This window comes from Drosophila eugracilis, unplaced genomic scaffold (genome assembly GCF_018153835.1).
Source record: "Drosophila eugracilis isolate 14026-0451.02 unplaced genomic scaffold, ASM1815383v1 contig_2167, whole genome shotgun sequence".
Lineage (NCBI taxonomy): Eukaryota > Metazoa > Arthropoda > Insecta > Diptera > Drosophilidae > Drosophila > Drosophila eugracilis.
In genome coordinates, this window is record NW_024573052.1 from 3,273,540 (window position 1) to 3,291,737 (window position 18,198).

The 18,198-nt window shown below is 45.9% G+C and overlaps 1 protein-coding gene across 1 annotated transcript; it reads left to right on the forward strand.

Annotated features, from left to right (window-relative positions):
* Nucleotides 1-4,359: 4,359 nt before the first annotated feature.
* LOC108105415 (achaete-scute complex protein T3) lies at nt 4,360-5,503 on the forward strand. Its single transcript, XM_017211963.2, has one exon. It carries the CDS (start codon nt 4,421-4,423, stop codon nt 5,198-5,200), a length of 780 nt encoding a protein of 259 aa, XP_017067452.1. The 5' UTR covers nt 4,360-4,420; the 3' UTR covers nt 5,201-5,503.
* The last annotated feature ends 12,695 nt before the right edge of the window (nt 5,504-18,198 follow it).

Genomic DNA, 18,198 nt, shown 5'->3' on the forward strand with positions numbered 1-18,198 from the left:
CGTATCCTGTGTGCCTGTCAGCACATTTCGCGTCGCAATTATCGCAAGTAGCGTGCGTGTAAATTACCGTTATTAGGTGTCAAAAAGCATCTTTCGGATTCATCTCGAACTTTAACTTTAACTGCACCGTCAGCGGTTTCACTTCGCTTTCATTTCACCCCAGAGATCGACTCGAAATTAAGTCTCTCAACCGGCAACAGGCAACCGGCAACCTGTGGCAATCTTACAAGCCAAAGTGACAATTTCCGCTTTTTGATCTCGCCCAGGCGATATCAGCGAAAGGGAACACCCATAAAAAGCCAAATTAATGTGATGACAATAGATTGGGATCGGGTCTCGAATCTGACAGATTTCACGCTTACGATATCGCCACTAGCCCACCGCCGATCCAGTCCATCACGTTTTACACTTGTCCAGGGCGTACGTGAGTGGACTCGGCACTACGAAGTACTTGCCCAGGTTCAGAGGTCACGCGTTGTGTCCTTTCGGTAGCTGCTAGCTGGTGTTTTGAATTCCAATTAGTGTTAATGGATGGCGAGCACATAAAATGTATAATTAATTGTGTCAAAGAGCGATAAGATTTTCGGGATTTGAAAGATGCTTCCGTTGGCAGAGTTCTTCTGAGAAGAGCAACGAATTGATAAATCAATGGAAAAGAAGAGGATCATTGATCCTTTTGCAGTGAATATAAGGGAAACTATGTTTTGATAGAAGCAACAATTTGATAAATCAAAAAATTACTAAGAAAGTACACAGTATACTCCTCATTACAACCTAAACATAACCTTCTTCTGCAGTTTACAACTATCCCTATTCTAATCCCAATCAGATAATCAACGCAAACCAGAATCCTGTAACGTGATAGCATGAGCAACAGATGGCGCTGCAGTGAAGCCAATTGGAGGGATGAAAATGTATAGAGACCGCCACCGATTGGAAATCTGAGAAGGCACTTGACAACCCTGACAATCCTCGATCCCTGATCCTTTGCAACCCCCACGAAAACCAAAAGGATCAACACTTTCCTCATCTCATTCAGTTTAATTAATCACCGAGCTCGGAATCCGCGGCTAATTAAATCGCTACCAAAACATTTTTACTCTTCCCTACACACTTTGTGGGTGTGTTTGGAGCAAATTAAAGAAGGGTTTTCGAAAAGGGTTTGTGTCTAGCCGAGAGGCGTACAGGTGATGACGCAAACGATTTTCGATTTTCGATTTTCATTCAGGATCTAAGAAATACATTAGGAATGAAGTTTTTTCGGTGGCAGCTCTTAAAAAACGATTAAAATTTAAATGGTTGAGTTTTGGTTTGTAAATTTTTGATTTTCTTTTTGGGCGCTTGGGTTTCCTTGGGTTGGGAATCCTACTCCTTCTATTTTCTGATCTCTTTCTGGGCAGCTGCTTTCGGCGGTTTCTTTGGGTTAATCAAGGTTTATGCATTTATGGGTGCAATCTCGTTACCCGACTTGCCCCTTCCCTAACGGTATTGGTACACTGCCTGCCCGGCGCTACAAAGTTGCAGCTCGCAACTTCAGAAAATTTGCCTCAGTTTCTGTTTCGTTTACAGACGATTTTACAGATTTATGAATGCCTCTTTATGGCGATCACGGAGATCGCTGAGGGAGGCCGGGGAAAGAACCTCTCCCTCTTCATGTTGTTAAAACGGAAATAAAACTTCAGAGTCACGAGCAACTCGGTTAATTAGCAGCCATTCTGCACTTTGGCAAATCATTTTGGAGGAACATTAAGTTGCAAGCGATGTGCAAAATTGAATTCGATTATTAAACTGACAAATTCAATTGCAAATTGAGAAAAGGAATATTGAAGAACCCAAAAAGACCCATTTTTAAATATGTGAAAATCCGTCTAACATGATTTTTAGCCACAGAAAATCAGTATTTTGTCCATAACTAAGCCTAAAGTGGTCAGATTATGGAATATCATATATGAATGAACTCTTAATGAAAATTCCTGTCGAGCTGTGTTCACGCCAAGAAAAGTAATTTTTTGTTCGTTTTAATGAAATTTTTATGATTTTCCCCTTGTCGATGTTGCGAATCTTGGTTTCTCCCTATATCTCTCCCAAAAGGACAGCATTTTCCTCGTTACTAAGCCAAAAATGGTCCGATTATGGAATTTTATACCTCGTTCAGCTCGTAATTTGATTTCCAACAAAACTGTGTCCCCACCTTAAAACGTACAAATTTCGACAATTTTCGCAAATTTTAATGTTGGGACCCCTTATCGAAAGTGTGATATTTGGCTTCTCCCCATTTCCCCCAAACTATGGTAGTATTCTCCTCATAACTAAGGGAATAATGGTCCGATTATGGAATGTAATACCTCGATGAGCTCGTAATTTGATTTCCAACAAAACTGTGTCCCCACCTTAAAACGTAAAAATCTTTCAATTTTTCGCAAATTTTGATGATGTTACCCCTTACAGAAAATCCAAAAATTCGTTAAAAATTCAACTTCACAAAATCATCAAACCAGTGATGAGGAAAGTTTGTTTTGGTCGAAAGCTGCTTAAAACAGTCTTTACTTTAGCTCTGAGCCTTGTTTTGGCCAAGTTATAGGCATAAATCCGATGAAAATTGTGCCTTTTTCTGTCGCAACTCAAATCCTGATTGTTGCTCAAAAGTATTCAGAATTATTCTCATGAGAAAGCCAATAATTGTCCGAATATGGAATGTCATACATCGTTGGATTCGTTATTAAAATTCCAGTCGAACTGTGTCCCCACCTTAAAATGTCAAATTTTTGTTGATTTTCAAAATTTTGATGATGTTACCCCTTACCAAAAACCCGAAAATTGTTTAACCCCATTTTTCCCTTCAAGATTACAGAATTTTGTCCATAACTAAGACAAAAATGGTCCAAACTTAGAATGTCATACATCGATGAGCTCGTAATTAAAATTCTAGTCGAACTGTGTTCACACCTAAAAAAGTGAATTTTTAGACATTTTTCAAAAAATGGCGATGTACTCCTTATCGAAAGTGCGAAATTTTTTCAGAAATTGATTTTTCGAAAGTGACCCCAAAATGATACATAAAGTTTGTTCGGTCTTTAGCTGCACAAAACAGTCGACCCTTCAGCTGTAAGTCTCATACTTAACAAAGTTAGAAGTAAAATACTGATAAAAACATAACGAAGACGTAATCTTGACCTTTGCTCGAAAGTAATCAATATTTCCCAAAGAAAGTAAAGCAAAGTTAGTGCAAGTGCAGCGCCTACGTGCATTTTGCCTGCCTGGCGATCACCACAACGGGGGGCTATCGGGAAGGGAGTGCAACTTTAATTGCAACTTCGATCGGTCGCCTTCGTGATCATTTTGTTTTTACTTCGACTCGCGGACACTCGCAGTACTGCGCCCTTGGCATTCATGATGCAGCACACACTTGTGGGATTTGTCTGCCACCGCCGACGCCGACGCTGCCGTCGCCGCCGCCATCGCCTGGCGACATTATTGTTGTGGAGCTTATGCTAATGTATCGGACTGATCGGAAGCACGTGTCAAATGCGGCCGAGACAGAACATCATATTAACAGCAGGGGAACACCGGGGAAAAAAAGTTCAAGGACTGCGAAGGGAAGAAGAGAAAAAAGAGTGGATACGCATTTTGGGAGACAGTGAAAGTGCCTCGACAGCCCCTTTTCATTTCGTTTCGTTTCGCCTTCGCTTCGTTTTCTTTCTCATGATGGATCACATTTTATATCAAGTTCCCTTCCCCTCCTCCTCCTCCTCCCCTCACACTCTCCTTTATTTTTCGCTTTCAATGCAAACGACATTCGACATTCGACAAAAGTGGAAGTGCATTCAAAGTCTTATTTCTTTTTCTTTCGGCCGTGACAAGGATCTTGCAGATCCGAGATTTAAGTCTCGATTTTCCCAAAAAGGAAAAATACATGTCTATGTATGGGTAAGAGTATATTGTAGGCCCAGGGACAGGGACAGGGACAGGGACCCCGGGACACACAAAGGACAAAAAGAGTGTGTGGGAGAAGGCGAGCGAAAGGGACGGATGACAGGCAGGGCAGGCAGTCAAATATAAAGAGCGAGGGGGACAGAGCAGCAGAGGCACCCACCACAGAAAATAAAACCCCTAGAACGAGAGGGAAAAATGATTACGACCCCTTGGTACGATCACTTGTGCAAAGGACTCGGGAATCGGTTTTTTCGAGGCAGGTAGCCAGCCAGCCAGGACTCGACCCTGTCAAAGCAGCAACCCCTGTTGCTCCTCTGTCGAAGTCGCTGCCTCTGCCGCTGCCTCAGCCCTCTGCCCTCAGCCCTCTTCCTCGACGGGTATTTAAGGGCCCAGGCCAGGACAGAAATTATCATTGCGGAATCTGATTCCACACAGTCAACATCTACCAGCAACTAGCACAGCAAGCGCAACTCTCGCAAGGATTACCATGACGAGCATCTGCAGCAACAACTTCCAGCAGCAGCACTATCAGCTGACCAACGGCAACATCATGTTGCTGCAACACCACAACCACCAGCAGCAGCAGCAGCAACACCAGCTGATCGCCCCCAAGATGCCTCTGGGCACCAGCCAACTGCAGAACATGCAGCAGAACCATCAGTCCAACGTTGGACCCATGATGTCCTCCCAGAAGAAGAAGTTCAACTACAACAACATGCCCTACGGCGAGCAATTGCCATCGGTGGCCAGGCGGAATGCCCGGGAGCGCAACCGTGTCAAGCAGGTGAACAACGGATTCGTCAATCTACGCCAGCATCTGCCGCAGACGGTGATCAACTCGCTGTCGAACGGAGGACGTGGTGCCAGCAAGAAGCTGTCCAAGGTGGACACCCTGCGAATTGCCGTCGAGTATATTCGCGGACTGCAGGACATGCTGGACGATGGCACTGGCTCATCCCGTCACATTTACAACTCCGCCGACGAAAGCAGCAACGATGGCAGCAGCTACAACGACTACAACGACAGCTTGGACAGTCCCCAGCAGTTCCTACTGGGCGCCACTCAGCTGAACTCCGCCCAAGCCCACTCTTACCACTCCGCCTCGCCCACGCCCTCGTACTCCGGATCCGAGATCTCCGGCAACGGCTATGTCAAGCAGGAGCTGCCCGAGCAGGACCTTAAGTTCGAGTCTTTCGACAGCTTCAGCGACGAGCAGCCCGACGACGAGGAGCTCCTCGACTACATCTCATCCTGGCAGGAGCAGTGAGTGGATCTCACCGAAAGTTCCCAACAAAACAAACCAAAACACAAAACACAAAACACAAACCACAACAACTTGTACAAATTGTAAATACCTCAAACTGTTGCCTTAGTGAGTGAGAAACCAAGTCCCAGATTCTACACTAGCTCCTAGGTTACCAACCGACCCAATCTTTTTTTTTTTTGACACTAGCCTAAGTTAATGGAAGACAATGATATAAAACCTATTTTTTTCATAGTTCTAAGTTTGTTATAAGCATGGAAGACACTAAACTAACTAGTTCTAAGGCCAAAATAAAACCAAACAAACATCAAAACAGAAAATCAAATCAAAATCTTTTTACTGCGACTCGAAGGATGACTTTCTTCTCCAGGAACCTACAACAGCCCGGTTGGGTTACTTCAAAGATCTTTCAAGACAAGAAGAAAGCCTTTGCGAAGACTTTCTTTTAGCTGCAAGGAAATCGAGGAGATGTCTCTTAGAAAACAGATTGATATGCTGTCAAATCAAGGTTTTTCAAGCATTCAAAGACTGGAACTCCTTGATCCTTTAAAAAGGTAGTGCTAAGAATCTCTACGGCACTTGGATATACCCACTAAACTATCATTGCGATTAGTTAGTTTCCAAACATTCGAGACATGACTCACTATATTTTGCAGGGAGGTTATAGCCATGACAACCCACAAGGAATTCAACACCCGACCGGAAGCAACGGCGAATATTTTCGTGTTTCGCTGCCTAACGAGTTTCAATTTGGCTGGCATTGGCCGGGCATTGTTAATGGCGCGTAAATTGCCCGGAAATAGGCAGTCACGCCTGAGAGGATGAAGTGGTCCTGGTCCAAGGATCGGGGCTCACTGCCGTACTAGCAGGATCGATCCACGTGGCTAGCGCACCCCGCGAATCAGCTTTCTATCAGGCTGGACGACGACGACGACGTCGTCGACGAGCCATGAAATGCACTTCCGCTAACCCTCGAGTTGGGAATGTGCGGTGGCAAACCCACCCCAACGGGGGAAGTGGAAACTTTCGGGCGTGTGCCACAAGCTGATGAGTATGCAGGAATGTCATCTAGGCAGGCAGGCAGGCAGGCAATTGCCACGCCCACCCGACAGCACATTATGCAAATTGCCAATGCCGCTGGACACGTGCAGATCGTTGGTCTATGGCAAAGGTAGGGAAATTGAACGCCAAGGATCAAGCCATAGTCATGATCCCCAGGAGGATGTGATAAAGACAGAGGACGGCTCTGCATAAGACAGGAAGCATATCGTCTTGCCGAAAATTCCAATATTTTACCTCAAAAATAAAAAGATGAGGAAGAGGAAGAGGAAGGGAGGGGTAGGGGTAGGGGTAGGGGAAGGGGCGAAGGATATGTAGGTAGTGGACGAGGACAATGCGGAATGTGATTGTATGTCAGCTTAAGATAAAACCAGGAAACGGAACGAAGACGACGAAGGAGAGTGAAACTCTCTCGTGGCCCATTGTTACCGGATATCAAAAGAAGCTTAGCGCAGAGCAGAGATCCAGAGATCCGGGTTTTGCGAACTCAGGAGTCCGAATCCGAATCCGAATCCCAGTCCCATTCCAAGATAGGTGTCAAAATACGAGGCTAAGCCAATGTCCTCTAATAGGCTAGCCCCGGAGTCTTATGCAATCTTAGCTCACTGTTCGCCAGAAGCAAATAAAGAAGGAATATATCCATTTTCGCCGGCTGATCCCCTCAGATTCAGACTCAGAAAGAAATCAGAGATCACTGAACTGCAGCAATAAATTCATTTGCAGGACCTCTCAGCCAGCGCTCAACCTCTCAACCTCTCAGGAAGTAACTTCTTTTAGTCCTTGTCGCAGGAAGTGCGTATTTGTTTTGCATCTCCTACGGCCAGACCTGACAGACAGAAAGTCCTTCGGCCTGGTCGTTTATTTATTTTTGTAGATGCGCCCCTCGGAAATACGAAATACGAGCCAAATGTTATTCTATCATGTCGCAATTCAAAGGAAACCCAAACCCGCACCCGCACCCGCACCCGCACCAAGGACACTTGTAGTCGTTGTACTTGTACTTGTCCTGGCTCTTCTACTTGCACTCGCTCATGTTCATGTCCCTGTCCATGTTCTTGTATTAACTGCACTTTGAGTTATGTGACTTTATGACGGCGTCGCCGTCGCGATCGCTTCGCTGGCCAAGATTTATGACCCATGTGTCAAAATACGACCCCAGAAGTTCCCTTTTCCCTTCCCCCTGCTTAGGTTGCTAGTCCTGGTCCTTGGACATTCCGTTCAGATGAGATGCTCTTGTTAAATTTCGCACTTAACCAGGCGTCAAGTGGCAGTGGCAGCAGCAGCCAGCAGAAGTAGAAGTCCATCAATAATTCTGGACACTGACTCTCCTTCCTGGTAGCTCGTTAATGAGGCGACACCAAGTGCCACCGATCAGTCCACTGGATCCAATATCTGTCTGACTCTGCAATTGAGTTGTCCTCCAAAGAACTCGGACAAGGCAGTTAAGTGTTTGGATACCAGGAATACCGGGAAGAGTCCTTCTGCCAAAACATTGACTGCTTAAACTAACAAGGAAACGGCTCAGTCGGGGACAAACAAGCCATCATAATGGCTAGAAACTAAGGATCTCTGAAGGATCTAAATACTTTCACTGACATACTAAACTAGGATTAAGACTAAACCAAAACATATCTGTATTTGTCCGATTTATCTGTTGCAACAACCCCATCTAGAGGCTGCGAATCAGCAATCTAATCTCGCCCAGTGGAGAGCCCCTTGTAAAAACGAACATCTCATTTGGCCTGCTCAGCTCCACAGGCATTCCTGCTTCCAGATTAGCTAACAGCATGATATGATGAGTCCTACGTGGATCTGTGGAAATCTGCTATCTGCCGTGCCTCACCCTCGCAATCTTGTTCCTTTATCATTTCGACTTGATTTCATTTTACTTTCCATCCACTGTCTTGCTGCATCGATCACCTTGCCACATTTAGCGCAGTGTGAATTGATGGTAGCGAAGTGACTTTACAGCGTCGGGATGGGAACTTTGACTCGATTGTTGACATGATGGGAAACTGGGAAACTGGTAACTAGAAACTGGGGGAAACTAACCGCAGGATCAACAATGGCGCATAAGAGACAATGCAGCACACGTGTCCGATTCCCTATTTTTCTGATTTCTGATTTTTCCCTCTGACTATGCCGTGCCGGGGTCCAATAAACCATCAGAGGCAATCAATGTCAGAGCGTTTCTAGAGCAAGCGAAAGCCAGATTGTAGAGTCTACAGTCTAGAATCTGGAGTCTACTGGCGAGACAATGGGATGCGCTATCGAAGGATCCATTGAAAAGACTTCACTGGAATATCCTGCGGCCCATTGTCCTCGAATGAAAAGTGATTTCTTCTTTTATTCGGCTGCTGATTTCACGACATCATCGCCGAAAGAAGAAGTGCGCGTTTCACTTTACAACGAACAAGGGCCCATTGATGCGTGAATCTTTGGATCTCCTTCGGTGGGGGATCCATCAAAAGGTCAAGATGCGGGAGATTCCCAAACTCTCGATTCGGAATTCTGGGTTAGAGATTCTCGGAGACGGAGACTCGGGAATCCATTACACGCAAATCACAGCAGCTTTATGGCGTTCCTCCTGGCGGGACATTAGCCTATGGGCCTACGAAAACAAGCGTGTCCGATGTGAAGGTGTCGCTAGGAACGGCCCACCACTGGGCGTGGAAAATCCTCTACCTGTTTCCTCACAGTTTCCCATTCTCGGGAAACTTTCGGGATTCTCCTTCGGCTTCGCGTCGAAATTTGCGAAACGAACAAGTGAAATGGCGTGAAAAACCGGAGAATATCGAACACGTGTTTGTTGTTAGAAGGGCGCGACAAATGTCACGGACTAACGATCTCCGGCAGCGAAGACACAGCCAGATATCAGGGGATATATACTCGGCTATAGCATTGGGCGAATGTAGAAGGAAGGACGGGAGGAGGAAAATACCACAAAGCCTTCAGGAGTTAACAGGGATTTCGGTACTCGGACTTAATAAGTATAAACATGATCATCATTGAGGCGATGTTTAGGTATATATACTATATACTATATCCTATGATTCAGTGAAGATTACCTCAAGGATTCCCCGTAATCCCTTCTGGTTCTCTGGGAACCCTGAACCTGGGAACCTTGTACGAAATGGACAAAACCCGACTTAGAGATTAACTAAAAAATCGTATCGGGAAAATCAGATCAGAGCCAAAAATCACAGAGACAAAGACAGCGAAAACCACAGAGACAACGAAAATAAACCGAGCGCGGGTCATAATCGAGGTTGAGGTTAAGAATTGAGGTTGCGGATGGCTGGTGTCATTCCAGCGACATCTTCAAAGCGTAGTCGCCGACCCGAAACGGAGAAAATGTCAACCACAAGACGGCGGCGATCGATGACGATCTACAATCGAGATTCGCTTTATTTTTCATTCAGAGCATGAAAAGGATAATGATCGAGATGATGACGTTGGCCATTCTGGCCCCGCTCTCGGCCCTTTGATCTGCCCCGATTTTTGGCTAGTTTTCTTTCAGCTCGCTACTTTGTTTTTGCCACTGCCTCCTACGATGCGATAATCGATTTGCCAAATCACAAAAAACCAATGCGCTTTGCCAAAAGTATTGTGAAAACTCCAAACGCTCGCCGCCGCCGCCGCCGCCGCCCAGCCCAGGGAGATTCGTAATGCACATTGAGGTGCATTAAGACGTGAAATTGTCACCATTGTCCTGGCCATTGTCCCCGTTGCAACGGCCCACAGTCAAGCATTCAACATGCAACGGCAATGGCAAAGAGAGCAACTCGGACCAAGGTCCACTCGCAGAAAACACACGAAGATGGGACAAAGTAAGAACTCTATTCAAAAGTTGATATTTTGTGTCTTTTTTCTCAGTGTATCTATCGAAGCAGTCAAAGGTCTTCGCTGCAGCGTTGACAGCATCAAAAGCCTTGTGAATAGGACATTCCCAGGACATTTCTTTCGGCATTTTCCGCTCTCGATTCTGCCGGCATTTATGCAACCGAATTTTCATGGACCGCATGCCACACCCACCGGGTAAAATGTGAAAGAAACCGAAGCAACCGAAGGGCTCCGAAAAAAAGGGAAAAAGACAAAAAAAAAAACGGGGCGTCTACGTTTTAACACCCCAAAAAGAGCAATTCCCTGGTAGAATGCACGTGCACAGCACTGAATGCAAAGATACATTCATGCCAAGATGCATTCAGCCAAAGATCTAAGACCACAAAAATCAAGGTTAAAACTTCCCTTTAATACCCAAGTAATCAAAGATTCTGGCTGGCTGCAGATTTTCTTCTTCCATCTCTCGAAAATGATGTAGTAATCACCTTGAGATGCGAAAATGCATTCTCAGATACAGATAATTGCCGTAAAACACACGTGTTTTCGTGATAATGCGGGACTATCTAATCGAACTATGCTGGTGACAAAGAGCCTCGGGGTAATCGCAGTTTCCATCGCTGGCTAGTTTGTTTTTCCTGCTAATTCTGTTTCTAATTTCGCCCAGCAGAATGATATCTCGCAGATACCGTATCTTGTAGCTGCAATTACGGCTAACAGCAGGCGATCAGAGTGGGTCGCCGATCCCATCCCTCAGCAGGTCCCTTTGACCTTTCCCTGCTTCGATATCATTCCCGGCCTATACCTGTCCGTTCCCAACCCAGATCAAGCGCACACACGCTTCAACATTTAGCGGCGCTTTGCATAGAACTAGAGAGGCGACTCTTTAGGTAGTATCCCTGTTATTAATGGTGCAGCCGGATCTGCAAGTCGCTCGGGATCAAAGCGCTCCTCCATTAAGCGGCCGAGGCGTGAACAATTATGCCCTAAACATTTGGGTCAAACACTGGCCACACCCCATCTCCGCTGTCCGCTATCCGCTGTCCGTTTCCTAGGCTTCCGCCAATTTGGAGCATTCAATTCAGAGCATCGCAGCAGGTTGTCGTCCTTTCTAATTGAGGTTGCCCGTCGCAAGTTCGTGGAAGAGGAACAAGTGCCCCGGTGCGGCTCTTCATTGAGCATCCAGCATCTAGCATTCGATCGACCCGACTAGCCAGCCCCTCCCACTCTATTTGATTCTATTCGATCCGCTCTCCGATCCGACCCGATCCGATCCATTTTCAAGGGGCGTGGATCGAAGGAAGCCAGCGAGACGGCGCTAAGAGCAAACACTTTGCATAGGCCCCGGACCAGAACCGATCGCAAATGGGAAAGCTAACGAAGCATGCCGAATCATTTATACACTGCAAAGGGGCCAGTGTGTGTGGGAAGAAGTCGATCGGAGAGGGATATTAGGTCTGGGACTGATCATCAATGAACCTTCGATGGGTAGTTCGGGAATGATCTTAAATCTTAACGAAACTTTATCAATGGATTCTATAAGCATCATGAATGAATGTTCTTACCCACTAAGCCCCCCCCTTTCAAGAGAGTACAAAACTCCAACACTCAACCCAGGCAAAGGTTAAGTCCAGTAGTTAGTTCCCCTCCCCCAAACCGAACAACTTGTTAACTGATTGACGGCCCGCCGAAAGTATCTAGCGAGCGAGCTGTGAAAGAGTTTCCATTCGAGCCGTGCATATCGTGACGGGTAATTGACAGGCAACACGCGTTCCTGCCTGTCATCGCCTCCGAGAGCAAACACATTTAGAGATATCCCAATAGAGTCCGCAGACAGCACAGAAGACATGGGCACGGGACAAGCCAGCTACGCAGATGGGCAGGGAGCCCAGTCAAGTGGCTCGGTCTGGAGCTCACTCTGTGTGTGTGTGTCTGTGGAAGTCCAAAGAGAGCTCTTGATCGACAGTTGCCGTTGCAATTGCAATTGCAGTTGCCGTTGCAGTTGCAGTTGCAGTAAATAGAAAGGATCTATGGACTTAATAGGTCAGAGATCGGAAAATTTAAATAGTTTAAAGTTCCAGCACAGAAACATCTGCCTGTCCTTCTTCTATCCCCTCGATTATAGAAATATCTGATTAAAGACGAATCCTTACACTTGCCACTGCCTCCTTCTTTTCGCCACGCTTGAAATTACAAGCCAAGCGGAAGGAAGTGCCAACGAAAATAATTATCAGACCCGAAAAATAGGGAAAAATGCCACAGAAATGGTGTTAAAACGGCGAGGAAAACCACAGAAATGATCGCGATGGCGGGGGCGAAAGGAGCCAACGCTCACAGGATATGCGCATGCAGCAAATTGAGTTGCTTCCTGCGACTTGAATTGCACACTCACGACGACGACCCTGCGGCCTGGCGTGGCAAATATGATTACTGATAAGCGGCCAGCAGCCACATTTCTCACCCCGGAGTTGCTGTGTCAATCTGTAGGCGTCTCGCATTACCGCAAGCCCGTCTAAAATTTCCGAACATAAAAATGGGAAAAATTGAAAATTTCGGAAAGGCGAGTCAGCGTAATCAGAGATTTCCAACACCTTTCCCTCCGTCCTGCCACTTCCAAACTAATTAATTCTACAAACGCAGGCGACATGCGCATCGAATGGGCTTAACAGCTTTCTCCCGGAGACTCTCTTCCGCCTCCAACTGGACATGCCTGACGTAATGGGTTTAGGCCCCTCGATCAGCACGTCTGCCCTGCCTGCAAGTGAGTTCTCAATTTCGGTATCTGATGCGCAATTTAGGGATAATCCCAGGCAATGGGAAATTATCTTCTAGACTTCATCGCAGGGGATTTGGCTCGAAAGATCTCTTCTAATGACTCCTTATTACTTACTTACTAGAAAAGTAGAAGAGAAAAACAGTTTCTGTATGCTAATAGCTTGGCTTTCTTCTAGAAAACGAATACGATTTGATAATAACAGGATCTATACTATATCCCAAATTCCGAGATCTCATAGATAGATCCTAGTTACATTTTCGGTAGCTCAGAAAATTCCAGAAATCACACATTACCCTCACTCACTCCCCCAGGAGGATTTGCAGGGAACATTTTGGCACCGCACACAGCGATCGCCACCGCAATCACGCCTCGCCGAGGGACCAAAGGCTATATATTTATTCCTATATAGCAGACAATTTGCGGTGGCAGATGCGCCGAGACCATAAAACTGCCACTGGCGAATGCATCTTTATCTCGAATCGCTCGCTCGGACAATGAGCAGCGAACAACAATTGACGAACGCCCACCGAAATCGAGGTAAATTGAATTGAATGGCCATCGAATTGAGTTGCATTGAATTCAAAATGACAAGAAATACGATTTTCCTTGCGTGGAAAAGCCCGACCCAGAGGCCACGTCACGTATAATAGAGACATAGAGAGAGGACAGGATAGACTGCCTATGACACACAAATAAGATGTCACGCATCTAAAACGCGGCCAACAGAGGGAAAACAACGCAACAACATTCGCAGTTAGATGAGAGACCACCAGTGCGGAGGACGGGTAGAGAGTTCCCTTTTTTTTCATTTCGCCCTTTGTCTTCGCTAGATATAGGCATCTATATAGATATACATTTCGGTTTGGCAATGCGGTCAAAACATTGTCCACGAGAACAATGCCAATTCTATGGCCATTTGGGACCGCCCAACACGACAGGATTTCTCGGTGATCAAAGGCCTCGAAATACCTAAAAATACCTTGGAATAAGCAAGGAATATGCGAGGACTACGAGTTCTTAACAGCCATTAGCATGCTGGGACATAGCAATGCAGGCAGGGATGAGCCCTGCAGGACACAAAGCTAAACAGTTTCTAATTGAGCCTGAACCTTGGTGACCCGCTTGTTTGTTGGCCAAATATTTATACACAATTAGCGAAACTGGCACGAGTTGGCCGGCTGGCCAGCTGCACCATTTTCCCTATACTTTATGCATGCAGCCTTGATTTGGCAAAGCAAACACCTGGAACCCTGTCAGAGATCCTCCACTAGGGACTTGTCAAGGTCCGGTGCTGGTGCTCTACCAGCATCTCCAAGTCATCACGAGTCAGACGACGACGCATGCCAGGCAAATTTCATGCTGGTATCCTTTAGTATCTGGTATCTTTCAAATTCCTAGTAACCTCATCGATTGATCTCTTAGCTCTAAGCGTTGAGCTCTTCCTATCCAGGAAATCGAAATATCCTTTTACTACCGAGAATCTTCAGCAACTCTTCCGTTTTTCCGTTTTTCCATCGAAATATTTTGACACTTTCTGTGGTTTTCCACAATCACTTCACTTCACTTCACTTCACTTCAATCCTTTCCCATTCACTTCACTTTTCGGCGGAAAACACAGGGCCACTGTTTGTCCAGTGGGCTGTGCCCACTTAAGTGGCTTAGCCATTGTCTTCTGACCAAAACACACACAGCTCTCTGGCCTGCGATCTCCCCTTCTTAAGACTCAACTCTCCTAACCAACTGTCGCCAATAAAAATTGCAACTAATTTTCCCGACTTCTTTGCCGGCTTCCGCGCATGCGCAGACAAAAATAAGCGGCAAGCTCGTTAGCTGGTCCCCCGATTGCCGATTCGCGATTTTATTTTGATTTGCGAGAACATATTTTGCATACATCAGAGCTTATGCCGGAATGAGTCCAATAAAGTGGCTGAAAGCGAGGGCAGATCGGTTAGTTATTCGAGTTAAAATCAGGTAATTCGGAGCACCGAATTAGGATTTGTTTTAGAACTTAACTTGTACTTATTACTCAGGTAATTCGGAGTACCGAATTAGAATGTCTTTTAAGACAAAACTTACGCTTCTTAGCGGAACTTTGTACAGCTTAACTTGCCTTGGCACTGCCCTACTTAATGCACCTTACCAACCATCCGGATTCGCCTTCGTTGCCCCTTCGTTGCCCCTTCGTTTACCCACTGAAAAGAGAAAAAAAAACAAATATTTTAGTCAAAAATAATACAAAATACAGAAAAGTATAAAAAATAATATAAACTGCAATTAAGAGAGGGGAAAAATCAAGGCCGCCTTCCACCGCTACAAAGACCGCCTAGGCGAAGATCAAAGACATTCCTGCACAACTTTCCATTCCATTTATGAATTGGCGGCCATCCAATTATCCTATACCTGCCCTTGACATCGCAGCGAGAGGAGGAGAACTCCTGGATAGGACCTCGCTGGAACCCAAATTGAGGACCAATCAACACTGCAAAGGTGGCACTCGAGAATTATTTCACAATCAATTTAGTTCGGCGGCATTTTGCCATCTAATTATTATCGTAACGCGGAACGATCTAAGGTGCCGACTAACTAAGGAAAGAAATTTAGGAAAAATGCCCAGAAACGGGGGAGGGAGAGAGAGTGGCAATGCAGATCGGGAGATGCTCTAATTAAAATTGAAATGAAGTGGCCGAGATGCAGAGGAGCGAAGAGGATCCTTTCACAGGTACCTGGGACGATTCCACATTCCACATTCTAGGGCAATAAATTGTCTGTCCGGGACTTTTCCTTAGGGGTGGTCCTTCGTTGGCACGTTCGTTTGGCCCCGGCTTAGGAGTTACATGGATCTATAACCAGGCAAGGGCACTACAAAAAAATCCCAGGGCAGCGCTACGAAAATTACAATAAAAAACGCATTTCTTCTGTGAGGCGATCTTCTTGGGCATTCTTATGCTTGATTCCCATTATATCTCTCTTGGATGCATTGCCAACGATGCCAAAATTCATCTCACATTCGGAAAATAATCCCGCGCTGGCGCAGCCCACACACGTCTCCGGAGAAGAGGAGAATAGGGGTTAAGGATTAGCATGACCATGGTGCAGTTACTAGCATTATGATCCCTCCCCGGCCATAACCATGGCCATGGCCACTATTATGATGGGCCAAGCGAATGCAGAACAATCGGAGAACAATCAACGAATGTGCCACTCATGCCATTGAAGTGCAATTGCGCGTACTAATCGATTCGCAGAGGCCCAGAGGCCCCGGAGATCAACTCTCTTTCACTTAAGGAGAAACTAATTTCATGCCCGGAGAGATCGGACCGCGGCAGTAAACAAGGCAGCGCGGCCTGTTATTGTTATTACAGCTGCGATTAATTAAGCAAACAAATCGAGAGACTGGCCGTATATACGGTAGCTGTAAAAACAAATAACCCAGGGCAGCATCCAGATCCAGATCGATGCAGTTCGATCGCCGCCATTCGTGCATTTTGGCCTAATTAATTGCCAATCATAAAGGCACTGCAATGCGCTCGTAAACCGAATCAGTTTTAAATGCCCCAAGACCACAAGTCGCCACAAGTCTCGAAGAAGTCTCTGCCCCATTTGCACAGTTCCAATTATTCAAGTTTGCGCCTCGAAGGGAAGGTCGCGCCGCTTTTATGCGAAATGTGTGTGTTTGGCAATTAATTAAATTAAGTTTTCAGCGAAAAGGCCAAAGGCGTGAAGCAACAAGCGAGGGAAATGCCAGTTCCCGATCAACGAATAGATGATACTCTCTATGGTCCTACTAAGCCAGCTCTGTTCTAAGCAAAGATCTTAAATGGAAGAATCTACAAAGAAGAGTCTTTAACTTAAGGTTATTATACATCAAAATCATCAAAGAAGAACCTTAACAAGGAGCTTAAAACTCTTCTTAAAACCAACCGAAAAGCCAATGTAACCACTGTTAGCCAAAGAGCAGCCAGGGCATCCTCACAGGAAGTGTTTCGAGACCGCTTTGCACTCTCTCCTTCGCTCTCTATCGGCTCGTCAACGTTAACAACAAACAGCGATAACATTTTAATTGCGCTGATCTGCTGATCTGTTGATCTGCTGATCTGCTGATCGCTTGATCTTCTGGCCAGTTTGTTAATGTCTTTTGGCAGCAGCAACAGCAACAGCAGCAGCAGCAGGAGCAGGAGCAGTGGAATCGCATCGAATCCGAATCTCATTGGATATCATTTGGGATCGTGTTAAGAGGCTCTAATAAAGTTGCTCGTTCGCCGGCTGTCGCTGCCTTATCGCCGAGTTACAGACTCTCTTTCTCCGAAGTGGAGCTCATCGATCTGTTGCAATTATTTATCGGCCGGAATATCTTACATCATCTTATGGCCGCTCGCATTTATATTGATAATGAAATCAACTTGCCACTTGGCTAATCTTAAAGTTTGCCTCTTTATGGGGCCTTCCCCTTACTCCCCACACCGCTGTCACCTTCTCTTCTCGCTGGTCTGTAAGTGCGGCAACATGAGAAATCGATTTAAGCCGCCTCTTCTAGATCGGGACATTTATTCATATCTCTGACGGCTACATGCAAGTTTATCAGCCGGCAACGAGCTTGGGGATAAGTCAAGCAGATAGGAGATCCCGGTGCCGATTGTGCTGGTAGAGGATGCCCAACTATCGAATCCCGAGTGTCCATCAGATAGGGGACAAGTTCAAAGATTGCCCTGAACAAATGTGGGACACAAGAAGCTCGATTGGAGCCAAGATCGTGAGATGCGATTCGAATGATTAAGTAGAAGGGATGGTAGCCAAAAGATCGTCTTCTTTAAAGGAACTATAAAACTTATGATCATCCGCTTACATCGCAGATCAAGGAACCCAGCTAATGTGAAAAGCTTGCCGGATAATCCTTGGGCATATCGGAAGATCTGCGACTAAATCTCGATTTGCAAGGCATTATTCTTATCGCGATGTACCTTAAAGATTCAAAGACAAAACTCCCTGGAGGACAGCACGTGCAGATAGCCTTTCGTAACTCCCCAGAGCACTATGATCCCTGGCGATGATGATCTATGGTGATCTACACACGTGCAACACACACGATTTGCATAAACATTGAGGCACATTAGTCGCAGTGGCCAGTGGCAGTGGTGGCACTTCATTAAAATATATTTTGGCTACCTGGCAAGCTGTTCCCGAACAAAGGACCTCCGCATGATCGATGGTACCGCTGAGATATAGCGAAAACAGAGGACTAGCTACGGCCCGATGACTCAATCATTGGGCAACGATCTTTGCATCTTACACCGGACATCCATAGTTCTTTTTGCCTGGTTGCCCATGA